Source organism: Paroedura picta, chromosome 4 (assembly GCF_049243985.1).
Source record: "Paroedura picta isolate Pp20150507F chromosome 4, Ppicta_v3.0, whole genome shotgun sequence".
Taxonomy (NCBI): Eukaryota; Metazoa; Chordata; class Lepidosauria; order Squamata; family Gekkonidae; genus Paroedura; species Paroedura picta.
The window spans coordinates 42,796,972-42,823,312 of record NC_135372.1 but is presented as its reverse complement, the minus strand read 5'-3'; the positions used below and the strand labels follow the sequence as shown (position 1 = coordinate 42,823,312).

At 43.1% G+C, this 26,341-nt stretch overlaps 1 protein-coding gene across 2 annotated transcripts in view; it reads right to left on the bottom strand.

The window, feature by feature from the left end:
- The window catches only part of HMCN1 (hemicentin 1), a 287,686-nt gene that overhangs the window by 41,821 nt on the left and 219,524 nt on the right, over window positions 1-26,341 (bottom strand). For both annotated transcript variants that reach the window (XM_077332660.1, XM_077332659.1), the window contains 17 exons: window positions 24,998-25,157; window positions 22,276-22,400; window positions 20,266-20,449; window positions 19,319-19,416; window positions 17,919-18,197; window positions 17,452-17,648; window positions 17,256-17,337; window positions 15,527-15,663; window positions 14,794-14,935; window positions 11,742-11,889; window positions 9,373-9,500; window positions 8,569-8,725; window positions 7,075-7,196; window positions 6,643-6,807; window positions 5,238-5,345; window positions 2,609-2,746; window positions 703-837 (listed from right to left, as the gene is read on the bottom strand). In XM_077332660.1, coding sequence (XP_077188775.1) covers window positions 703-837; window positions 2,609-2,746; window positions 5,238-5,345; window positions 6,643-6,807; window positions 7,075-7,196; window positions 8,569-8,725; window positions 9,373-9,500; window positions 11,742-11,889; window positions 14,794-14,935; window positions 15,527-15,663; window positions 17,256-17,337; window positions 17,452-17,648; window positions 17,919-18,197; window positions 19,319-19,416; window positions 20,266-20,449; window positions 22,276-22,400; window positions 24,998-25,157 — 2,505 coding nt within the window. The remainder of the gene's footprint in view (window positions 1-702; window positions 838-2,608; window positions 2,747-5,237; window positions 5,346-6,642; window positions 6,808-7,074; window positions 7,197-8,568; window positions 8,726-9,372; window positions 9,501-11,741; window positions 11,890-14,793; window positions 14,936-15,526; window positions 15,664-17,255; window positions 17,338-17,451; window positions 17,649-17,918; window positions 18,198-19,318; window positions 19,417-20,265; window positions 20,450-22,275; window positions 22,401-24,997; window positions 25,158-26,341) is intronic.

Here is a 26,341-nt window from a genome sequence, read left to right as displayed (position 1 = left end):
TCCTGACCCAGCATCCCCATATATGGGAACAGAGCTGATGTACTGGTGAAACATGTGTAGGTTTGTCAAGGCCCTCACACTCATTCCTCTTCTAGCCTTGTTGACTTGTGGCTCCATAGGTGCTGGGTATATGGAACTAGAGCTTGGGGAAAACAGATCAAATTCTGTTTCTTTCTCATGAGTGTTTGCTTCCCCTGAGCTCTTGCTCAGGACATAAGGGCACAGTTCATTTTGAGGACTGCATCCCTCCCAATTTCAGTTGATCTCTTTTGTTTTCTTGAGCAGAAGGCAAAAATGAGCATTCGTCAGTACATTTTTCTACTCCTCCTATCTGGTGCTGATTGGCAGGAAAAATCTCCATTAATAGCTGCTCCTTTAGAAGAATAATACCCATCATGCTTTACGGTATAATTTCAGGTAACAGGAAATTTGTATAGTTTCAGAGGGCAACCATGTTGATTTGTGATGGAAGAACCAGATCTGAGTCCAGTAGCGCCTTAGAAGGTTTTGATAGTGTAAGACAGGGGTAGTCAAACTGCGGCCCTCCAGATGTCCATGGACTACAATTCCCATGAGCTCCTGCCAGCGAATGCTGGTATAAGATTTAAAGAGTCAAAGCTCTCTACCTGGAAAACCTTGTTGGTCTCTAAGGTGCTACTTGGGCTTGAATCAAGGAACTTGTAATTGACAGGCAAAATTTACCTTGAATTTTCAGTTTGATCTTTCCAAGGGCAGTGCCTGCTGGATTCTGGGCAACACACATATATGTCCCAGCATCTTCAACTGTAGCTCTAGTGATCTGCAGACTTCCGCTGGGCAGAATGGTATGCCTGTTACCTAGAATGCATGTCAGAAATGTACTAAATAGGGCAGCCATTGTGGGTGAGAACAATGACAGCTTAAATCGTAATCTTAAAAAAGACTGAAGTAGCTGCGTATGTCTAATCTAAAAGGGAAAAAAGACTGATGTTTACATTTATGTCTGAATGATGTATCCAGTGAGAGGATGAAAACAATGATGGATTTAAGCTCTGACCAGAGTTAAGTTAAACAGAAAGAGGAACATTCATTTATCTGAAAATTTGAACACTGCCTCTCCAGAACATGCTTGGGCTAGGATTCAGTTTAAACAATAAACAGCAATACCAACAAGTAAATAAAAATAAGGAAAGACAAGGAATCAATACGTACAAGTCCTGATAACTGTAAGAATAAAGCCACACAATAAATTTCCTAGCACAGTTGTGAATTCTTTTCTTTCGAATTTTCAAGAAGTGGTTGGAAAGACATTTCTCAAATCCGGTTCTCAGCATAATTTAACTTCTGTTAATCCCTGTACCTCCAATGATGGAATACGTGGAATAATTCCCATGAAAAGCATGGTGAAATGAACAACCAATTTTCATGTGTTTTCATATGCAAGTTATCACCTTCGTATCTAACTGCATATCACCTTCAGCAAATGATGAACATGCATGTGTAAACCACTCTTGGAAGATACTTTATGGCTACATCTGCACATCATGGGCTATTGTGCTACTGGGGCGCTATGTTTTGTGTGGCTAGACCCCACTCAATAGACTGGCATACTGTCCTCAACAACCAACATCCCTCAATAGTCTAGGCTTATGCCAAAGCCAGACACCATGTCCACAGTCTGTCAAGACACAGCTTGGCCAGACTCCATCTTCTCTCCGGCTTGTTCTAAGTTATAGATTCAATATGACAGCTGGAGCCTGAGACACATCCTTCCTTCCTCTCCCACCCCCACCACATTGTATTGTTGATCAAGTGGCTGGCAAAGACAGGTTTGCCTAGAGGGTTCTTGGCAATGTCCTTTCTCTTCTCACCTCTGACTCATCCTAAGCCAATCTGACAGGGGAAATTGCTCCCTCTCCCCAAAGCTAGATCTATTGAGACATGATGGATTCCTTTCTTTAAGCCCATCAGCACCCATCTCTGGACCCAGCCACGTCATTTCCAAACTTCTCACTCTTGAAAAATCCCATCATGCTTTCATCCATGCCCCAATCATGCCCCCATCATGTGCCAAGCATGACACCTCCTCTCAAAAAGATATAAAAACTCTGGCTTTGCCAAGCCAAAGTATGTTTCTGATCTGGGGCCCATTCAGATCACCCATCACGCTGCTCGCTGGCTATGTCGTCTCTCTGCCTCTCTGCTCTCCAGGATTGGTAAATATAGTTATTGCAACCCTTTCCCCTCTTTGGATTCCTATCTGATAGTGTGCCTGATGTATATTTGTCTATTTCTTTTTATTAATTTCTTATTATTTTACTATTGCTATTTGATGTCTGCCTTGAGTTCTAAAGCGTTCAATTACCTCGTAAACATTGACAAATGATCCTTTCACCAACCTCTTGCAAGCCATTCCCCATTGGCCACATGTCCGTGACACGTGCCATTTTTGGTAACAACTGTGGTAGTCATTTGCATCTAGATTCACTTACCCACATAGCAGAGTCCAGTTGCAAGTGGTTGCTATAATATAACAATGAGTGCAGCCTAGGGAACACCAAAGTGTGATGCTGTATTTTACTAAGTGACCTGTACAATCCCTGAAAAATTGTAAAGCAAACCATGATACCTGTTGTGATGACATTGATGCCTTCTTTCTGCCATGTAATGACAGGCCGAGGGACGCCTACTGCTTCACATGGTAAGACAATTGGATTATTGAGAATGACTTCAAGTGTTCCAGTTGGTACCTGGATAGCTGGTGGTTCTGAAATACAGAGGTTCATAGAATCATAGCATAATAGAGTTGGAAGGGACCTCATGGGTCATCTAGTCCAACCCCCTGCACCATGCGGGACACTCACATCCCTATCGCTCATCTACTGTAACCTGCCACCCCTTTGCCTTCACAGAATCAGCCTCTTCATCAGATGACTATCTAGCCTCTGTTTAAAAATTTCCAAAGATGACGATCCCACCACCTCCCGAGGAAGCCTGTTCCACTGAGAAACCGCTGTGTCAAGAACTTCTTCCGGATGTTTAGATGGAATTTCTTTTGAATTAATTTCATCCCATTCGTTCTGGTCTGTCCTTCTGGGGCAAGAGAGAACAATTCTGCTCCATCCTCCATATGGCACCCTTTTAAATACTTGAAGATGGTTATCAGATCACCTCTCAGTCATCTCCTCTCCAGGCTAAATAGACCAACCTCCCCCAACCTTTCTTCATATGTCTTGGTCTCCAAAACCCTCACCGTCCTTGTTGCCCTCTTCTGGACATGTTCCAGTTTGTCAACATCCCTCTTCAATTGGGGTGCCCAAAACTGAACACAGTACTCCAAGCAAGGCAGAACCAGAGCAGAGTAAAGCGGTACCATCACCTCCCGTGATCTGGACACGATACTCTGTTTGATACAGCCGAAAATCCCATTTGCCTTTTTAGCCACTGAGTCCCACTGCTGACTCATGTTCAATGTATGGTCTACTAAGACTCCTAGATCTTTTTTGCACATGCTACTGCCAAGACAAGTTCTGTTGCTGCCTTCAGTTGTGTTTGCTACTCCTCCCAGTTTAATATCATCTGCAAATTTAATAAGTATCCCCTCTAAATCCCTCATCCAAATCGTTTATAAATATGTTGAACAACACAGGCCCCAGGACAGATCCTTGGGGTACTCCACTTGTCACTCTTTTCCAAGAAGCTGCTGAACCATTAACAAGTACCCTCTGGGTACGATTTGTCAACCAGTTATTGATCCACCTGACAGAATTAGGATCCATATCACATTTTACCAACTTGTGGAACCTTATCAAAAGCTTTACTGAAATCCAGATAAACTATGCCCACGACATTCTCCTGATCCAGCAAGGTAGTCACTTTCTCGAAAAAAGAGATAAGGTTGGTTTGACATGACTTGTTCTTGCGAAATACATGCTGAGAACTCACAGCTCTCAGTTCCAGCTGCTCAAGGACCAAGTGTTTGATTATTTGTTCCAAAATTTTGCCAGCAACAGATGTCAAGCTGACGGGTCGATCATTACCCGGATCCTCCTTTTTCCCTTTCTTGAAGGTTCACATAAACAGAGCTAACTGCTGATCTCCAAATCTCTTTTTGCATTATAATCATATTCTTCATAATGCAATCTTGCAAAAGATATGTAATTCCACTTCACAAATGGAGAAATACATACATTTACAGATCCTGGAAGACTAACTAATTGAAAATTCAAAAATTCACACTGGATCCGTCATAAACACAACAAATGTTTGATTTTTTTTGGCAATGTTTGCAGAAGGTAGTGGATAAAAGGGTTCCCAGACATTTAAACCAAGCAGCTGAGTGGTGGGGAGCTCCCTGGTTTTAACCCCTACTTTCTGTTCTTCACATCACAAGCCACCATAAACTGCATCAAAATTCGTGAAATTTTACGGAGTTTCTTCAGTTCACAAATATTGCTTCACAAACCACAAACTGGCAAAATTTATGATGAAGTTTAGTTTGTTAGCCAGTACATGCCCATCCCTATTCACAATTCAGAAGTCCATTAATGACAACTGGGGGGGGGGGGGAAGCTGCTTATCTATTACAGCAAGTAACCATGTTGTTTTAAGCCAGAAGAGTTTACATGAAAAAGGCATGCACATATTATTTCAGTGGAAACAGATTCCTGAATTAAAACTGATGTAGTACAGTCCCACTGGGGCTGTATGGCTACAGATGGTGAAACACATGACTGAATGTATGAATGTTCCCTACAGACATTTGGCATTTCTCAGACCTGACCAGGGTTCCCCCTTTCTCTGATATATGACTTTTCTAAGCACTGAGAGCTTTTCACATGGAAGATGCATGTTGCATTAATACAAACAGCTTCATGTAGTGGTTAAGAACAGCAGCTTTTAATCTGGAGAGATGGGTTTGATTCCCCACTCCTCCCTATGCAGCCAGCTGGGTGACCTTGGGTTAGTCACAGACTTGTTAGGGCTGTTTTCACAGAGCCATTCTGTCAGAGTTCTCTCAGCCAGCCCCACTTACCTCACAGGTTGTCTGTTGTGGGGAGAGGAAGGGAAGGTGATTGTAAGCCACTTTGAGACTCTTTTGGGTAGTGAGAAGTGGGGTATAAAACCAAAACTTCTTTTTCAAATCTTGTCTGTGCAGACTGGCACAATGCCAACTGGGCAGTACGAGTATTCTAAATGCTCTTTGTGATGAAAATGCTGTTTGAGACAGACAAGAAATATACCAGTTCCCACCTCACCCTGAACATGAAGAGTAACATGTCTATGAGCAGAGCCTGCAGCATTCCGAGCTGTGCAGGTGTACCTTCCCGCATGGTCCAGCTGAGCAGCGGCTATTTCAATAGCACCTACGAAAAGAGAGCAAAAACCTTAACAAGACATAGTCAGACCATGGTTAGCAGCTAACTAGCAGTTTCCAAACACTTGCAGAAAGCAGTCAAGTCAACGTACAAATCACAAAGAGTTTCCTCACTGATAAGCTGTGTTGCCAGTATTGAGGAGAGGTCCCAAAGATTCCTTGACCTGACACAAGCATCACAGGGATAGCAAAAATCACATAACATGCTCAGTTCCATGTGTCCAGGATGACAAGAGTCCCGTCCCCCCCAATTTTCATTGGTTGGCAGCCCAATGCAATGCAAAGGGTGAGAATGGTGCAAAGATCTATTCCTAGACAAGTTCTTGATGTATGAGCCTTTGAAGAAAAGGAGCTCTGAGTCCTCATGTGTGTCAGAGCTAAGACAATTATTCCTCTTTCTTACAGCAAAACTGAAACAGTAGGGTGTGCAGCAGCCCCACCCACTGATCTGCCTTGCGGCCCCCCAACTCCTTTTCTCACTTCAGGACTCCATACCTACTTCCTGTGGGTCTGCACAGCAGGAGTGCAGAAGTTTCTCACGTTCCTCAGCCTATTTCAAATCGCTGATGGTGTGCAGGGGTAGTCAAACTGCGGCCCTCCAGATGTCCATGGACTACAATTCCCCTGAGCCCCTGCCAGCATTCCTTGGCAAGGGAAGGCTCATGGGAATTATAGTCCATGGACATCTGGAGGTCTGCAGCTTGACTACCTCTGGTGCAATGGGACCTATATTCAACTTCATAGTGAGGAGCCCTTGGCTCTCTTCCTTCAGCAGAGCTATCCTTACAGAAGCCTCAGGGGAGCTGTTTCACCCCTTCCCTCTTCTCCTGGCAACATCCCAGTCTATGTTGATATTCTTCTGGGCAGGTACTGAGTTCCCAAGAATGGATCTCTCTGGGTGTTGGAAGGGATTTCAGGAATAGAAAGGAAGGCATAAAAAACAGTGATCTGTATCTGCCTGGCTAGATACATTCTTCTATCATGCCTAGCTGGGGTAGGGGATAAGTGAGGAGGAGTTTCATGAGAAAAATGGTGAGCCAGAGAAGCATCCCTGCCATTATTCCTCTGATACTTGGCCCCTGAAAATTGGTTTCTTCAGATGTGACTTGCAGTAGAAAAATAGCAGATAGGAGTTGAGGAAGGTGAGCTGGCTGGAAATGTGCATCTGGTCAAAAGCGCCAGCCCTGACTAAAAAGATTACGCCTTTAAGAAACTGTCCTTATATTCCATATCTGGTGGAATGTTAAAATTCAGAAAGGCATCCCAACCCGTTGTCAATGTCTCACCTGAAGAGAGGATTCTGTAGCCATTTCCTCGAGGAGGAAGTCGTATCCCATTTTTGGTCCAGTGAATTGAGGGCAAGGGAACACCTGATGCAGTGCAGGGAATGACTACTGGAGACAGTTTTGTTACCAGCAGATCTGTAACTTCATCTGCCAAGGATGGAGGAACTAAAGTGTGGAAAACAGAGAAAGTTCAGAATGCCACAGCATGATCTAATCCACAAGAAGCTTCTACAGGAAGAGAAAAATCAGGAAATTCTCCCAACGTATGCACAGGCTGCCCTTGAGCCCAGCCCCTGTCTGGAATGCAAGATGGACCCTATATTTTCTATATAATACAGCTTGGATGTGTTACCCTTACATTACTCCATGAAAAACTAAACAAAAGGTTTTTAGGGGGAAGGTAGAAAGATGAACACAGTATATATACTGTACCTTGTACAGTGAGAGAAATCATCCTTTGATCCTCTCCAGCATCATTTGATACTATGCATTCATAGAGTGCTGTGTCATCAATAGTGGGAGAAATTATTACTAGTGACCCTGAAGACAAAAGCCTGCAGTGAGAAAGAAGGGCTGGTTATACTTCTTTGAAGGAGCAAAACCTGCTGTTGTGGGGGGTGCAGTTCACATAATGACTCTCAACTGGAAAAAAAAGGAAAATCACAGTTGCAAGAGAACCACTAAGCCAGTTTCATGGTCTCAAGGCAAGAATTGCCAGAATAATACAAAATGAATTAGGATGTGTGGTGAATTTAGACTTGATATCCATAGACTGATTTAATCTTCAAAACATTTGTGTCCAAACTGAAATTAGTTCAGATCTGGTATCTGTCATTAAATGCTTCCTTCCAGATATATCCCGTGCCTCCATAAAGTCACAGGAAAGGGAGGAAGGCAGTAAGCAGGGGACTCAATTCATGATTTGAACCTTGCTATATGGTTATGGGTCCATAACCATAACCAGGTCCATAACCATAACCAGGTCCATAACCTGGCAGTCGCTATTCCTTCCCCTGGGTCGGGTCAAGTTGTATTTCTTGCCGCCACTTGGTGGGTTGCTTGATTGGGCTTGTTATTTTATGAGGATTTTATTGTATTAGAAGATTTATGTGTTTTTACAATATGTAAACTGCCGCAAGCCTTGCAAGAGCGGTGGGCTATAAGTCCAATAAATAAACAAACAAACAAATAAATAAGTTTTGATTCTCCTTCTAGTGTTCTAAATAATGTTTGCATGTTTTAAACTTTTTAAAAAATAATTTTAACTGTATTTTTAATTGCTTAATTGTTTTGATGTTTTTATATTTGCCAACGGGGTGGAAAGGAAGTATAAAAGTATTCCAAATAAAATCTAAGGGAGCCCTCCTACGCCTCCTGCAGTATTTCCAGTAACTATCTCATTAGTCTTCTTTAAAAAAATCTGTATGGAACAGTTCTGGTTCCTCTTCATCTGCTTCTTTTGAGATTTGGAATCTCCGAACATCTTGTCTGAGATTTGGAATCAGAATCTCCATACTGTAAGGGCAGTACACATACTTGTAGTGTTTGTAGCTGACATCTCAGTTTTAATACACACTTTCATAATGAAATTCTTAATCATGGTTACTCAAGTAACTGTAAGCAGTTTCACTGACAGTTGTCACTACAATGGGTTATGAGATGAGATTCAAAACACCGCTGAGAACATTCTTGGAACGGATTACTTCCAAAAAAAATATCATGAAGCATCACTACAGTTGTTTAAGTCACCAAAAATCCAATCTCATGGAAAACTTATGAAAAATAAACTCCTCTCTTTTCAATTTCAGGGTTGTAAGGCTCTCAGAACTGGGATATTTTTTGTTTATGGTTCTCTGTAAAGGGCCACGCACACCAATAACTCTGTACAAATAATAATACAAGAGTGAAAAACACATTTTCTTTCACCTGAATGAGTTCTGATTCTGATCCACATTGAGGAAGTGCCCATTCTTCTTCCAAGTGATCACTGGCTTAGGGATTCCTGTGGTCTCACATGGGAGAGTGGTTTGGACATTCACAGTTACTGTGATGTTGCCAGGCCCAACAGCAATAGATGGAGGAACTAACAAAAGGCACAAAAGATAACAAATCAGTTTTCACTAAAGATCTGAAAAAGATCTATCTATGAGCCTGTACATATTAGCATTTAACAATGATCAGTCCACTTGATTCAGATCTTTATGAGAATAACGTTAGTGTACTGGACTATGGACCAGATTGTGCAGACCAACCTGCAATTAGTACTCTGGCTAGCTATTACAAGGTGGATCAAACCAGTTCAACAAGTCAATGCCAAAGGCCGAATCAATGAACAATTTTTGGAAGGCCTGACTGAGAACCCAAATATTTATCATTAGGATTAAAAACATGAATATTTCAAGTTAGGGGAAACCATCAGGATGTACTGGTATACACAGAACAATAAACTGTTGTGTGGACTGGGATGTCTATGTGCATCTCACATGTCCATGGTCCTGCCCTTCCTCTCCCCTTGGTTTTTCAAGCTCTAAGCTTGAACAGTCTGCATTGAACCAGAAAGCAGACATGGCAGATTTACCCATACCCTCCTCATCCTTAAAACAATACAAAACCATGTGCTTCAGAGGAGGTGAAGGGCTGATTGTCCTATGATGATCTTTCCATCCACTGACAGGAAACTGCAAATCTAGGGGCCCATTACAGCTTCCTAACATGCTTATCTGAACTTACCATGGACCTGGAGATCAATCCTCTTGCGCTCCATACCGGCAACATTGGTTGCCATGCAAAGGTAGCGCCCTGTGTCCATAACATGCGCTGAATGTACATGAAGAGATCCGTCATCTGATATCGAATATCTAAAACAAGCCATAGACTATTTCATGAAACGCACACACACAATTATTTCTCCATTCACAGTCTTCGCTTCTCTCTAGCCCACATTCCAAAAGGCAAATGCATTTAACATACTGTAGACGAAACCTCCAGACAGGCTTAAAAAAGAGGAATTGTGTGGAGATTTGGGACTTTGCCTTCAGTTTCACCACACAGCCTTAGAAAGCCAATTTAAAAACATGGACTGGTGGGGAGGATGCTAATCCTTTCCTGATTGCTGGCCATGCTTTTTAAAAAGAACATTCAGTCAATAATACCTAGATATGCTTTTCGCAACAAGGATGGTGGACATGCATTTTGTACTAAGTATCTGTAACTGAGTACTAAATTTAACACATCACCTAAAGGTCTCAAACCATTGATCTCTCATCACCACAGAGTACAAGCCGTGCTACAATAAAACCAAAGACACAATTCTTAAAAGGGGAGCAGTGGGGGAGGGAGAGCAAGGGTTGCTCACCACCCTTTCCTGCAGATGTTGCAGAGGTCTTCAGGCTAGTAAAAAAGACTTGATCATTTAACACTCCTTTCATATATGTGGATGTTTGGTGCCCCCAGCTGTTTACTCAAGATAGTAATGGGACAAAAAAAAATCCTGAACATCTGTCTGCTGTGGTCTTGATTTCCAGGGGCTGTCAAGATTTATTTGGCTTGTCTCTGGCCATTTTGGAAGCTAAAAGAACTTTGGAGGGGCCGTTAATTAGAATCAGAGGAAAAGATGATCCTAATAGACTACACACACACATCCAAAAACTCTTCAAGCTATCAAGAAGGTAGATCCCCAATATTTTATTGAATCCTGAAATGAAAGGGAAAAATGGGTAAGGGATCTGTACCCAACTGTCAATCATTCAGACCACATTCCACTTTCCCACACAGAATGAGGTTGGAGATGTATCCACACCCCTCCACCTTCTCCACTAGACTGCATAGATTCCAGCTGAGTTTCCTACCCAGCAGTCAGTACTATTGGGTTAAGTTAGACAACTTAGCTTTTGAGGGCTGATTGTGCTACAGGGAGGGAATTTCCCAACAGTTTAGTATTTACTATTGTTATTTTATCTTACCCTTCCTGTGTTTCCAAAAAAATCCCAGATTCCAATACCAGCATGGTAGTCAGATCTGGGATTTTTTAGAAATCTCAATTTTTTTCAGTCCAGTTGACCCAAGAAGAAAAAAATTCAGAAGGCCAGCCCAACAGTGGGGCTGGCTTGGCTTCTACTGCAGCCAATCCAGGATGGGCTCAGTTCTGTTGCAGTCCAGTTTAAATTGAACTGAAAGAGAAACCAGACCTAGGAGTCACATCACCACTAGGACCACATTGCTCCACTAAACACAGGAGAATCTGGCTAGTCTTGCTTCTCCTGCAGTCTGGTTTAAACCACGCTGCTGGAAAAGCAATCCCTAGGATATCCTGTGCCATGCAGAGCACATTGCTCCATATGCCATAGCTAATGCTGGCTGGGCTGGCTTCCCTTGCCCCCTATCCTCTATGGTTTCTAATGGAGGGGGAAAAGATGTTTAAAGAGATCACAGTCCCTTTAAATGCCATTTGCAAGCTGCAAGCATATGAGCAAACTCCAAAGGCATCTATAGAGCCAGCTTGGTGTAGAGGTTAGGAGTGTGGACATCTAATCTGATGAGCCAGGTTTGATTCCCCGCTTCCCCACATGCACCCAGCTGGGTGACCTTGGGCTCGCCACAGCACTGATAAAGCTGTTCTGACCGAGCAGTGATATCAGGGCTCTCTCAGCCTTATCTACCTCACAGGGTGTCTGTTGTGGGGAGAGGAAAGGCAAGGCAACTGTAAGCTGCTTTAAGACTCCTTCTAGTAGAGAAAAGCGGCATATAAGAACCAACTCTTCTTCCTTTTCTAAATATCTTCTCCAAGCTAAGAATTCACTTTGAAGCCTTTTAAAAGGACTGTGGCTATCCAGTGGCCCAGAAAAATCCCAAATATTGTCTTTCCCAGTGATTCTTGTCTTCTCACAATGTAACCAACGTAAACCTCAATTAAGTCATTTTAGCTTCCAGGGAGGGTTCAGATTTGATCTGATCTAGAATCCCCTTGTCTTTTCAGCAGTCTACGGGATCCATAAAACTCTCCTCCAATATCACATTCAACCCAATCACTTTTTTCCCTAATGTTAGCAAACAACTATAGAGGGTATTGCAATTTGTTCATTTGTACCGCCAGTAGTTACCTGGCACTGTTCCCGGTAAAAAGGGCTCCATCTTTTCTCCATGTGACTCTTGGAGCTGGAACGCCTTCCGCAACACACTCCAAGACAGCAGACATATTAATATTCACAGTCACAGAAGACTGAGGACCACCTTGGATTGAAGGAGCAACTGTGGAAAGGGAAAATTCCAGAGAGCATCAGAAACCCGGTTTCCTCTGAGACTTGTTGAAACCAGCACCGCTGCCTGTCATTAGGCACGGGGTTTTATGCCATTCCACAAAGACTGGATTATATGTGAAAACAACTTCCAAAAGTCTGCTTCAATCCATAGAAGTTGGCAGTGGGACTATATAACACTTTTAACACACAGCATATAAACGCATTACATTTTATATGAATACCTAATATGTTCCAGATTGTAAATGCTGGCATATTGCTTGTATCAAGAAAATTATTTAATTTTTTATCCTACTTTATTTGCTGATAAGTCGCCATGCGGTATAAATTTATAACGAATGTAGCATGATGCTCACTTTGGATATATAACCAGGTTGCCAGCTTTGGACCTTGGTCTGAAATATTATTTTATGTAAGATAATTTCAAGTCAAGTCAAGTCAAGTTTATTTATAAGGGCACAGACCAGACCAGAATGCAAAGATTAGAAAACTTTTAAGCGATATAAAAATTAAAAATTTCAATATAAGTAATGAAAGGAACATGTGGTAATGGTTCTAAGTATTTTACATTCTTGTGGTGGACTTGAATTACGTGGATGTAAAATTTCCCTTTCTGAAATGAAACTTGAGGCTTTTCATCCATGAATAATTCTTTGCTCCAATCTGTTTCTGTTTGGTATGCCTTCCTGCCCAAGAGGGGATAGATAAGCTTGCTATAGGCTGTGAGATGCAAAGGGCAACAAAAGAATATGTGTTCAGTGATTTCTACCTCGCTTAATGAGAGGGTTACAATCTCTCTGGGACTGGAATTTAATATATTGTACAGTCTCTGGTTTGGATCCTATTATTAGAATCACAGAAACAGAGAGTTGGAAGGGACCTCCAGGGTCATCTAGGCCAACCCCCTGCACAATGCAGGAACTCACAACTACCAACCCCCTGCACAATGCAGGAACTCACAACAACTACAGTGACCCCAATTTCATACCCAAGTGACCCCCCCCCCCACACACCAAAAATCTCCAGAGTCTAGCCTGGCAAGTATTCCTCACAAGTATGTGTATGTATATATATGTATATATATATGTATATATATATGTATATATATGTATAGGGAGTCCTTGTTTGTTGGGGAGTCCTTGTTTGTTGGGGAGAGGCTAGGTAGAAAGGAGCTGCAGCCTATCAACCCCAACAGCATTGTGTAAATCGAATGCTAAAAATAGCTCATGAATGGAAGTATCTGAAAGCTTTGAGGGTGTTTGTTAATTCTAACCATTGTTAAGCGCTGCAGAAGCATCTTTCTAAAATGGGTCAGTGGGAAGCATCATGGCAAATCAAATTATATATAAGGTAATATCTACTAGAACAACAACAAAAAGTTAAACGTATGCTGATAAGGTCTGAGCCAGCTGAAGCTGAGAGGGAAAATCACAGTGCTGTAGAGCAGGGGTAGTCAAACTGTGGTCCTCCAGATGTCCATGCCAGCAAATGCTGGCAGGGGCTCATGGGAATTGTAGTCCATGGACATCTGGAGGACCACAGGTTGACTACCCCTGCTGTAGTGGGTAGCTTGCTGAAAGTGTTGATTTAGTGTGACAGTGAAAAATGCTAATTCCACACTGGAGCTCATTAGGAAGTGAACTGAAAATAGAACAGTAAATATTGTAATGCCCCTCTATAGATCTAAAGTGTGACCTCATTTGGAATACTTTATACATTTCTGGTAATGGTATCTCAAAAAGGATATTGCAGAGCTGGAAAAAAAAGGACAGAAGGCAATAACCAAGATGATTAAAGGGTTGAATGCCTTTCCTTTGCGGGAAGGCTGAAGCGTCTGGGACTTTTCAATTTAGAAAAGAGATAGCTAATGGCGGACATGGCAAAAGTTTATAAAAACATTCGTAAGGTAGAGAAAATGGACAGAGAAAATTTTTTCTCCCTCTCCCAAAACACTAGAACGTGAAGGTATCCGATGAAGCTGATGGGCAATAGATCCAGGGTAGACGAAAGGAAACGCTTGTTCAACATGTGATTAAAACATGGGATTTGCTGCCAGAAGATATTGTGATGGCCACAGGCACAGATGGTTTTAAAATACGATTAAACAGATCAACAGAGGATAGGTCCAGTAATGGTTACTAGCCATGGTGAGTAAAGGGAGGCAGATGTAGAGGCTGCAGACTTCTGAATACAAGGCTCAAGAGGCCACACTAAGGAAGGCCTTGGCCTTTGTGACTGTCTGTTGACAAACACTTCCCCACTGTGAATAACAGGATGCTGGACTTAATGGACCGCTGATCAGATCCAGCAGGGCTCTTCTTAGGTTCTCTGAGTTTATTTATTTGTTTAGGATATTTCTATACTGCCTCTTCAGAGTCCTGCTCAAGGTGGCTTACAATTAAAGGGAAGAACAAATTTTCATAATTCTTTTTTTTTTTTGGTAATGCTTATCAATATGATTTCATGGTTCCATCAAACTGCCCTGCATTGATCACAAGAGTTTTGCTAGTGCCAGGGACATTGTTTCAGAATCTGTGGGATGAACAGATTACAGGCAGGGGGTGGGGGAGGGGGAAGTACACCATGGCAAGGTGACGAAGGCTTGCAGCTTCATATATTCAAGATTAAACTGTCTCCCCATCCCCAGCTGGGCTCCTTAAAGAACACACTGCAATCAGAGGTCTGCCTCACTACCCTGGCTGGCACCTCTTCCTACTGCAAAGAACACTTTTCTCCATATAAAGTAGAACCCAACTGCATCCATTGCAAACAAATTTTATCAGAAAACAAAAAAGAGGGATTACAGTAGAGACTGCTGAAATCTGAAGTCTGCCTTATGCATGCTTCAAAACTGCAGTATCCTATAGAGATGCCAGGTTCTCTTCTTCATTCTTACCATTCACAGCCAATGCAAACTCTCTTGCCGTTTGTCCTGCAATATTACTGGCAACGCAGGTGTAGTTGGCCGCATCACTGAGGTCAGCGTTGTTGATCTGCAGGTATCTCCCACTGGAGAGGATGCGAACACGTGGAGTTGCCTGAAAAAATTTTCACAAAGAAATGGGTGGAGGGAAGTCAGGGGTGCTGGCGGGAAAACAAGTGGAGCAGGGGCTCAGGCAGTGGCGACAGCCCTCAGCAAAAGACTACCCCCCCCCTGGCCTCAGTAAAATTGTCAAGCGTTGACTGGTCCCCAGTGATAAAAAGGTTGGGGACCAGTGAGCTAGATAACAGCAATAGCAAATCCTGGGCCTCCTTTCTGTCCCCTCTGCCCTCCCTTCCTCGCTTGTCCCCCACTCAATAACTAACATCTCATCAGCTACAATCTTGACCTCAGTAATTAGGGCTGATCCAACAGTGATAAAATGTGGTTTTATATCATTCTTAATCTGGTTTCATCTATGTGAATTGCTACATTTTTAGGCCCGCCACAAGCCTTTGGTGGGGTTGGTGGGATATAAACTGAAACATGAATAAAATAAATAAATATGTAAACCACCCCAAGGCAGGAAACCGAGGGGTGGTTTATAAATTGTGAAATAAAATCAACGGCTTTATAAGATCATGGCAAACTGAGCTCAAGGGATACAAAACCACAATAAAAGTGTTGGCGAAAAGGCCAGTCAACGCACCTGCAAAAGCTCCCCATCTTTGAGCCACGCGATTGTAGGGGGTGGCACCGCATCCGACTTGCACTCCAGTATAATCTGCCTGTTCCGCAACACACTGAGATGCTGGGGGCTGCTTGTGCCAGCAATGTTGGGGGGAACTGTTTTAAAGGGGGGGGAGAGGAACACAGGTCATATGGTAACTGGGAATTTCATTTAAACTAGGTCTGAGGAAGCTGACAAGTGACACGTAACTGAGAATTTCTACAAAGCAGAAGTGTTGTGGGTGTTCCTCCAAAATTAAGGTGATACTTTATGTTTGTGATATCTACCTAAGAATGAGAGCCCACTATTGTTTCACCATATCTTAGAATCATAGAATCACAGAGTTGGAAGAACCTCACGGGTCATCTAGTCCAACCCCCTGCACTACGCAGGACACTCACATCCCAATCGCTCATCCACTGCAACCTGCCACCCCCTTGAACTTTCACAGAATCAGCCTCTCCGTCAGATGGCTATCCAGCCTCTGTTTAAAAATCTCCAAAGATGGAGAACCCACCACCTCCCGAGGAAGCCTGTTCCACTGAGAAACCGCTCTGACTGTCAGGAACTTTTTCCGGGTGTTTAGACGGAATTTCTTTTGAATTAATTTCATCCCATTGGTTCTGGTCAGTCCGTCTGGGGCAAGAGAGAACAATTCTGTTCCATCCTCCATATGGCAGCCTTTTAAATACTTGAAGACGGTTATCGGATCCCCTCTCAGTCGTCTCCTCTCCAGGCTAAACAGACCAAGCTCCCCCAATCTTCTTATGCCCTCTTCAGTCTTTGCTTAGTATTTGCTTGTATGCACCAACATAGGTTGAATTCTGCCTAGATCTGGTTTCTGGCATACCATTTGCTACCCCATGTTTGAAGTTAGGATTTTCCTATCACTAGCGCATGCCAAAACAGTTACATGGAGCAGCCTGAACCGACTGACCTTCCTCACTGCCAAATGCTGAATCTTATTCCAGCATTTTCCTGATTCTTTTGCAACTCAAGATCATTTGATATGTATGACTGCTTTCCTCTGCAATTGTTTGTAAACAGGAACTGTGCCTCAAAACCGGCAAAATCTGTAATGCATTCGTATCCAAGTTCCTTATCTGCACGCATATGACACAGCCCATCTTAATGATTACCTTTCAAAAAGCTACAAGGTGGTTTAACAGTGCAAACCTGAACAGAGTAACACCCTTCTGAACCCACTGACCTCAATGAACTTAGAAGGGTATAACTCTGCTTAGGACAGGTTTGGAAGCTCCACTAGGAAAGAGGGTTCTCATGAGGGGTGCAAAAAGATTTGAGCTGTGTGTGTGAATTTCTCAAAAGGACCACAGGTTGACTACCCCTGCTTTAGATTGTAACCTGTGGGTGAAACTGATATGTGTGCTTTGAATCAGTACATCATGAAACATCTGTAATGCTTGCACACTTTGCTGTCACAATAATTCACTGTTTTCTTTTCTTTCTTGTTTGTGACCAATAGATGGACCAGAAGATGAGCAAAATTCTTTAAAACAATTATTTACAAATACCAAAAAGTTCTGCCGTTTCACGAAACCCACATACAAAGAGGGTAGAAAGAAAGATGCAGTGCAAAGCAAGGAAACCCCCGTTTTTATACTATATGGCACTATATAGCTTCAGGAAAAAGCAGGGACAATCATACAACGTTTATGCAATAGAATAAATCCTGAATGGACCTTACCATGAACTCTCAGCAAATATTCCTTGTCATCATCTCCTGCAGGACTAGAAGCCAAACAAGTGTACCTGCCAGTATCTTCTACCTACCAAATAAACAAACCCAGTTAGAAACCAAACTCACCTATATTAAATTAAAGAAAAATATGGTAATGGTTGTAGAAACATTTGGCTTAATTTAATTATTCTGTTTCAGTTACCTGGGCATTAGGTATTCGAAGTACCTCTCCTCCTCTCAGGACATGAACCTCATCTGTCTGGGGGAGTGGGCGCCCATCCTTCATCCATGTGATTTTAGGGACTGGGATGCCAGTTGATATACAAAAGAGCTCCAGGGGATTGTTAACCACTATAGAAATTTCTTCTGGATGTTCTGATCCATTAATATGAGGAGGTTCTGCAGAAGGAGAAGGCCAAACTATAACGATGAACACAGTTACATATCCTGGTGTCTTGGAAAGACACCATGAGAATCCTAATGCAAGTCCTAAGACTGGGGCTTAATCGGTGCTAATTGTATTGGCTCTAAATACTGAATTTTTATGTTAGCAATTATATAGACAATGATTTCAGTCCTTGGTCAAAGTTGCCTGTTCATGATTGTCTGCAGTTGGCCAGTGGTCCAGGGTTTTTGACAATATAACATGGCAAAATTTAAATTCCTTACCCAACACTTTGAGAGTAAAATGCTTGCTGACTTCTCCAGCTTCATTGCTTGCAACACAGGTATATTTGCCCGTGTCATCAGCCTCTGACTCTGCAATATTAAGAGACATTCCTTGATTTTCTAAAATCACATGGAAGCCAAGGTTTAAGGGTTTGTCATCTTTACGCCACAGTATTTTGGGGGCTGGTGTTCCATTGGCCAAACACACCAAGGAGGCTGGATTTCCTTTGACAATAGTAACTTCTTCCACTCCTCCACTATTGTCTATGCTTGGTGGTACTGTTGAGAAACAATGCAGAAGAAATTAGAGCATTCATGAAAAAGCACATTTCTCCCAATAAGGAAGACTGCAACATCTGCTCTAAGCTCAGTAGATGTTTTGATTTGCATAGATCCTTTAAAGCAGGGGTAGTCAACCTGTGGTCCTCCAGATGTCCATGGACTACAATTCCCATGAGCAAATGCTAGCAGGGGCTCATGGGAAATGTAGTCCATGGACATCTGGAGGACCACAGGTTGACTACTCCTGCTTTAAAGGATCTTTACAAATCAAAATTTTCACATAAATAATTTGCAAGTTGCTTTGCAGAACTAGTTGCCATGTCATTTGGTCTTGATTAAGGTTGCACGCAGACAAATAGACTAGAGTAGAACGCCTCACTGAAAATCAGTGCCCTTTTTCTACCCACAATTGCTGCTTAGAAACATTTTCCTTCTGTTTGATCATAGTTCTTTTTTTCCCCATCACAGTTCTTTAACCCTTTTGGTCCATGCTTCATGTAATCGTGTTGGCTGTGGCAACTGGTACACTTAAGTTTATAAATACCGACAACATCATCAAATCAGACATAACAAAGACTATGTCCACCTGGTCACCGGGACAGTGGCATGAGCAACTGAGCAGATGGCCACTGAAAGGAAGCATGAAAATAACAATGTGAACATAAAAATGTCCAAAAGCTTAAAAAATGGGGGATGCTTCCTGACACACAGGACTGTGAACACTAAGAAGTTTAGTTGCTCTCCTATTCAAAACCACAAGTAAGTAATGATCTAAAGGCTTTAACTTCATTTATTTTAAGGTTTTGAAATGTTTAAAAATGAAAGATTTTAATAGATGGCATTTAGGGATTTATATGGGGAGCAGAAGTGGGACAGAAATGCAGGACAGACATCACTTTAAGACAAGGGTAGTCAACCTGTGGTCCTCCAGATGTCCATGGACTACAATTCCCATGATACCCTGCCAGCAAACGCTGGCAGTGGCTCATGGGAATTGTAGTCCATGGACATCTGGAGGACCACAGGTTGACTACCCCTACTTTAAGAAATTCACTCAGGAAGGGATCATTACAATTTCACTTTATTTTACACACATACACACTTTGAAAGAGACTTACCATACACCTGAAGGCTATGATGCTTATTGTCCACACCTGCTCTGTTGGATGCTACACATGTATACATGCCGACATCAGCTATTTGTGCTCTTAGAATTCTGGGAAGGACACAATCATAATCGTTGTCCAAAAGATTACACTAAACAACACATTGTTCTGCCTTTACAGAGAACTTCCCAAAGATTAACCGGTCTGGCAGGAGATTGCCCAAGATTCTTTACAGGAGGGCATGAAGCCAGTCTAACAAACTCCTATGAACTTTATTGATCTTACTTTCCCCTTTCTGCCAATCTCTTCTGTAGAGCCAGCTTGGTGTAGTGGTTAAGAGTGGCGGCATCTAATCTGGTGAGATGGGTTTGATTTCCCGCTCTTCCACATGCAGCCAGCTGGGTGACCTTGGGCTTATCACAGCCCTGGTAGTGTTGTTCTGACCAAACAGACCTATCAGGGCTCTTCAGCCTAACCTACCTCCCAGGGTGTCTGTTGTGGGGAGAGGAAGGGAAGGTGATTGTAAGCCGTTTTTAGACTCCTTCGGGCAGGGGAAAGGGGCCTGAGGAGGGGCAGTTGCTGGGGCCCAGGCCTTCAGATGGGACCCACTTCTAGGAGCTCCCTGCCCACACACCTCCTCTGCCATCTGCCTGGCTACCCTTCCCACTCCTGATGGCTGACAAGCACTCTGCCACCAGTGCTCCCAACTACAGGCAGAGAGGGTAGCTGTGAGTGCCGGTGGTGGGTAGATGTACAGGTAGGTGGGAGAAAGGAAGCAGGGGGCTGGAAGAACTAGACATGTGCTCAGAAGGATGAGGGGGGAGGCTTGGCACTCTTTGCCTGGGGTTCCTGGAACAGGCCCCCATCCTAGCTCTCGACAGCTCAATAATTAGTTCCATTTGCTGACCAAAATGGGCAAGGACTGAGACTGAATAAAGTTTAAATAATTGAAATCTTACCTGAGAATCTGCCCACCTGACAGAAGTCGGATGTGAGAAGAGATAGAGAGAGGAAGCCCATTTTTTAGCCAGTTTATTTGTGGAGAAGGAGTGCCCAGGGCTTGGCACTGAATGCTTACTGATGTGTCCAATATGGCTGTTACAGACTCTGGCTCAGCCTTATTGTTAGTGATAATTGGTGGAACTACGTTTGGCAACCAAACCGGTGGAGAAAACAAATGGAGAAAAAAAGGCTAATGGTCAATATATGAAAAGATTCCTGAGGAAGCAGCTCACCTTGTCCTGAACCCCAAGATGGCAGAAATGCAACTTTTCTTGTCCAAGAAAACCATTCTCCAAAGTGTTCCAAGCTAAATAATATCCAAATGTTGCACTCAGCAACCCCCCATGCAATTCTCTTGCCAGACAATTGCAAGTCACGCTGAATTGCTTCATAAATCTATCTAAAATTGTGTTTGTAGCCAGCAAACAGTTCCTGTTTAATCTATCAAAGGAGGTACAAGCATTAACATCTAAGCAGCTGTATCCTTCAGTTATGTAGTGCCATAATATCCCACAGAGTTCTGCTTTTGGGGAAGCCACCATTCTTGCACTTTTCAACTTTTCAGCACCGAAATGGCTGTAGCAAAGTCCCCTTTTTCCGCATTCTTGGGATACCAGGAGAGACAAAAATCAAGGTAATAAAACAGGTTACCAGCTTCTGCCATTTTGGGAGCTAAACTAATTTTGTTTGGTTTGGGGGTCAGGAGCAATCAATTCCATAATAAAGTTGACATCATTAATCATAAAGTAGCACTTAGGTAATGCAATCATGGCTTTGTCTCTTTTCCTGGGAAATTCATTAAGGATCCACTCAGAGGAATCACGTGTAGTTCCCACTCTGGGAAACCTCTGGATTTCCACCAACATCTTGTCTCAAAACTGACACATGCTTTCTAGTTTATTAAATACGCATCAAGTTTCTTGTTTTAGGGGCTACAGAGCCCAGCCTTAACTTCAGGATACAAATCTTGCTATGTAAGTCACATGCCAGAATCCCTCTGTGTGTGAGTTCTTTAATCTGATACATATCCCTACACACTTGTAGTCTTCACTTTTTTCCAGAGATGCTAGTCATTTTTTCCCATGAACTTCTTCATGTCGAGATGGTAACTATACTTTCCCCCTTATATTCCTCTATTGTACCCTCTCAACCCCGTTTTTCTGATCTTGTGTGTGTCTAGCTTAATTTTGTGTGCGAGTTTGTTAGTTACCTTTAAATTGTTCTCTTAATAAAAAATTTCATTTATTTTTATTTCAGGCTGGTTTACTGAGAGTTTCTAAGGGAATAACCCTGTTATACACTGGTGGAGATCCTATTGATATTCCTCTCGCTAGCTATATTGCTTCAGAGACTGTATTTTGTTTGTTGGCTGCCATTTAGATGTCCCTAGTAAAATAGGCATGACAGAGCATGACTGTCCTGAGGCAAACTCAATGACTGAAAGTATAATTAGGCCTGGCCATCAAGAAGAATGCTGGAGGGATTTTCAGTCTGTGAGAAAATACCTCCAGAGTTGGAAAATGGATGGTTTCAACAGATATATTGTGTCCCGACTTGTAGCCTTGTTTATATTTTTCATTCTTTTTCAAAATTGGTTTAATTGAATGTTGGCCTGTAACTATTCTGCTCAGGGTGGAGGGAGTCAAGGGATGCATGAGAACAATGTTGGGCACAAAGTGAGAGGGTCTCCCGGCCTGCTGATTGCCTGCTAAGAAGCTCTGTCTTGGCCCTGCTAAAGAGCTGGCCAGCCCCTACCTGCCCCACTTGATCCAGCTGCGAGCTGCAGCCCAAAGCCACCTTAAGCTGCCTGGCTGGGAATCGGGGGGGGGGGGGGCGTTCAAGGCCCATTCTTAGGAACAGGCTTTGAAGCTAGTTATAAGATAATGTTTAAATCCTTCCTTTCAGAATAATGACAATATTATAAGACAAATGGTGCCCCCACCTTTACAAAACCCCATACAACTCACCATATATGTTCACATTGAAAATTTGGTCTTCTTCCCCTGCAGGATTGGTAGCTATGCAGGTATATTTTCCCACATCACTGGTTAGTGCTCCAAAAATGTTCAATAAGCTGCCATCTGGAGCCACACTAGAAAAAACATATCAGAAAACTAAAATTTTAAGAGCCAAACTAGATATTTGATATAACACAGCTGCCAAAAGTGAGCTCAAACCCAATGCAGTACAGAGACCCGGACCTGTTATGCATGTATCAGTTTTCACTGCAGTCAGTTCACCAACCTTTTTAAACCATCTTTTCTAAAAATGTTTTAAAATGTTTTTAAATCATTCCCATTTATGCATGTGCTGTGATACTGTGTTGTTTTTTCAGCAATTATGCACCTTAAAAAGTTCTGATAGTAACTCTCGGTGGGGGAACTTCCTCCATTGTGCTGCAATGTCAGTTGACACCACTCTGGCACACGCTGCTGGCTAGGCCTCATGGGAATTGTAGTTAATGGACATGGAGACCTAATGAGAAATTTCTATGCTGATACATAGGCTTTTGCCTTTCAGACAGTTGCTGAGCCAACGCAAAGTGGCACAAGGAAGACCCCTCCACTTTGCCAGCCTGATAAACTATCAAACAACGGCACATGAAGATTGAGTTCCTACAAGGAATTTGCAGTTCCAAGTCCCTAAGGTAGCCATAAGTTAGATGTATCATTGAGTTCACCATGACTGTGCCATTTGAAATAGAAATAACATTCTTCTAAGTCCATGGACTTCAATAGACTTATGCAGATATAAATCTGTTTAGCAAATGTCTATTTTTAGGAGGTAACCTTAATACAAAGGGTATGTGACTAAACATAGATCTCTAGTTTTGGAATCACTATGGTATAATGAAAAGGGATCTAGGTCCTGTGGATCCATTCTGTTAGCTCAGCTGGTTTCCTAACTAAATTCTCAGAAAAGACTCTTATGTCATTTGAATGTTTAATACTGCAATCCGAAGTACATAAATAAAGTAAATTGCTTTAAAACTGACAAGACTTCTTTCTAGGAAACATGGTTAGTAATTTATTGGGTTGTTACAATCATTTCACATAACCAGTTGAAAGGATCTTTGCAGACCTCAGCAAGCCATAATTCAGTGTGTGTTTATCGGCACAGTGATGTGATAGATATGACTTGAGTTGGGGTTTGGAAAAGTGCTGGAGGAAATTACACATTTATTTCAGAGCACAATGGACATTCTAAGGAGCTGCTCAAACAACATATACAACTGACAAAACTGGTCCTGGGAACTGGCTCATAAGAACTGAGACTTCAGGCTGACCTTATCATAAAGTGACATGGAGTAGTTGTTCACAAATTTCCCTATTATCACTCTCCCTCTTGAAGAATCATTTAAAATACTCATACCATGATCCTTTTATTAGGTTGAAGCCGAGGATGACATTCCACCAGCAGAATGGCAGTTATGCTGACGGGACAACTCTTTTATTAGCAAGGAAAGCAAAATCATTTCTGCTTATTTCCTCCCTCCCCCACTGCCCCCCCCTTCATCCACCAGGATGTTCCGTAAGGTCTGATTGCCCCTGGGAACATAATTTCAAGGGGCTAGTATGCTATGGCAAGTGTGGAGAGACAGGAAAGTCTTCCATCTTCACTCTGCAGGCAGTAGTTTGGATGCTCCTCATTGTATTTCATGAATTATTCTCTACTAAAAAAGAGCATCCAAGGCAAAATACCATGAAAATACTGAGAATGCATTAGGGTCCAAAATCTTTGTTTATTTATTTTTTGTATTTATTGTATTGTTTGGAAAAGCTGCCTTCTACATGTGCCATGGATGAAGCAACAGTTTACATATATTATCTTGCCTGTTTTATCATAATGCTCTAAGCCAGTGGTTCTCAACGTGGGGACTGCGACCCCTTGAGGGGTCGTTCGGCCCTTTTCTGGGGGTTGCCAAGACACCTCGGTGGCAGCAGCATGGTGCGGGCCTCCTCTGCACCACCTCAGAGCTTATGGAAGCCACGGAGATCACCGAGGTGGGGCGGAGGAGGCCAGCACCACGGTGAGTGCCGGAGTGAGCAAGAGTGGCAGCACTTGCGCATGCGCACCCCAGCGTGCTGCCGCCACACATGCTATAGAGGTCGCAGCATTAGAGCGGTTGAGAATTGCTGCTCTAAGCATATATAGAATACGTTAGAAAACTCAAAAGCCCTGTTCAGTGATTAGAATTCTCAGTGCACCAACTTCACATAACAGGAAAGCATGCTACCCACAATAATTCTGATACAGGCCGTTGCCGTTTTGTGTGAATAGTGCAACACAATTTTTCTGCTCTGGTGTCATAATTGTGCATCCTCAAAAGTCTGGGTTTATGACTGTGCATATCATAGCTAGAAAAAAACACATTGCTCTATTCACCCAGAATGGCAACAATATATAGCAGCATGATTGTGTGTAGAATAATGGTAATGATTGAACATGGTGTGTGTCTTGAATCAGATGCAAGATACCGAAAGCCAGCATGGATCAAGCACTCTTAAAGCCATATTTAGAATTTTGTTTGGTTTCCTCACCAATTCTGCTCTCTGGCTTGGCTTTCTCCCCCTTTTCTTTCCCTCTTGTATTTCACTTATCCCTTGTGCCACTTTTCTCCTCTTTCCTTACTTTACTTCTTTGTGAGGACTCTGGTTTGCATAAGAACAAGAGATCACAACACTTCACCTTATCCGCTGAGATTCATCACTGTTGACTGGTTTTCCATCTTTAAGCCATTGAATGACAGGTGAGGGGATTCCACTGGCCTTACAAGAAAGCTGGATGTTTTCTCCAATGATGACACTCACTTCACTTGGCATTTCAGACCCAGCAATGTCTGGAGGAACTTTGTGAGGGGGGAGGGGAAGGGAGGGGAGGGAAGTTCATTAGAAACATCTCTACATGATCATGGCAAGCTCAGTTGACCTGCCATGCAATAAAAGTAGTGACACCCAGGCTCTCACAGGTATATGGAACACATACCTGCTCCAGAGCTCTTTGAACCACCCCCCCTTCTTCTCTCTCTCTCTCACACACACACACACACACGCACAAACACACACACACATACACTGACCCCTCCCCCCACTTCCCCACTCTCTCCTTCCCAATCTCCTCCCCAGTCCCTCCCCCACAAACAAACAAACAAGCACACACACACAGCGTCCTCCCCCTTCTTACCTCTTGTGCTAGGAGGGCCCTGGCCTTCCCTGGGATGGAAAGCAGTGGGGCAGCCCCCGGAAGCCACACAGCCTCACCTGGCCCCATAGGCCTGGGAAACTGCAGCCCACCCCTGGGAACTGCGCAGCCTGTGCCTGCCCCCCAAAGGCCTGGGAAGCAGCAGCCTGCCCCCAGGACCTGCATGGTCTGCGCCCTGCCCTCAGAGGCCTGGGAAGCAGTGATCTGCCCCCTGGCAGTGTGCAGCCTGCATCTGGCCTCTGGAGGCCTGGGAAACAGCAGTCTGCCCCCCAGGAGCCACACGGCCTGTGCCCAGCTCTCAAAGGCCTGGAAAGCAGCAGGGTGGCCCCTGGAAGCTGTGTGACCTCCATCCTGGCCCCCAGAGGCCTGTAACAGCCTCACAGACGATGCCCCGTTCTCCTCCTCCACTGGCTGCCTCCCTCCCTCTCTTTTCTGGCTCGCTTCCAGGTGTGGGACCATGGGCGTCATGTCTGTACTGATTTCTAACCCAGGAGGCAAGCCAGAAGATGTGCTCCACATAAAAAATAATTTCTTAGGGATGAATTCAACCACGCAAATATGCAGCATAGGCCCACTCCAGATTAAACATACAACACAGTGATAAAAAGAGCTGAAACACTCCCACCCCATGGGTGTTTCTCTCAACAACTCTTAAAATTTACCCAGACCTTAGGCACCATTCATTTATCCAGCCACAGAAGACCAAAAGTCCCTCCTCCAAAGAGGAAGAGAACTCCAGATCTCTGTGGCTTGACTCCAAAGGCTGAAAGAGCTCTGTGCCTTCATGTAGGAATAGGCAAGGGCCTTGTGTTCACAATAATGAGCTAATAT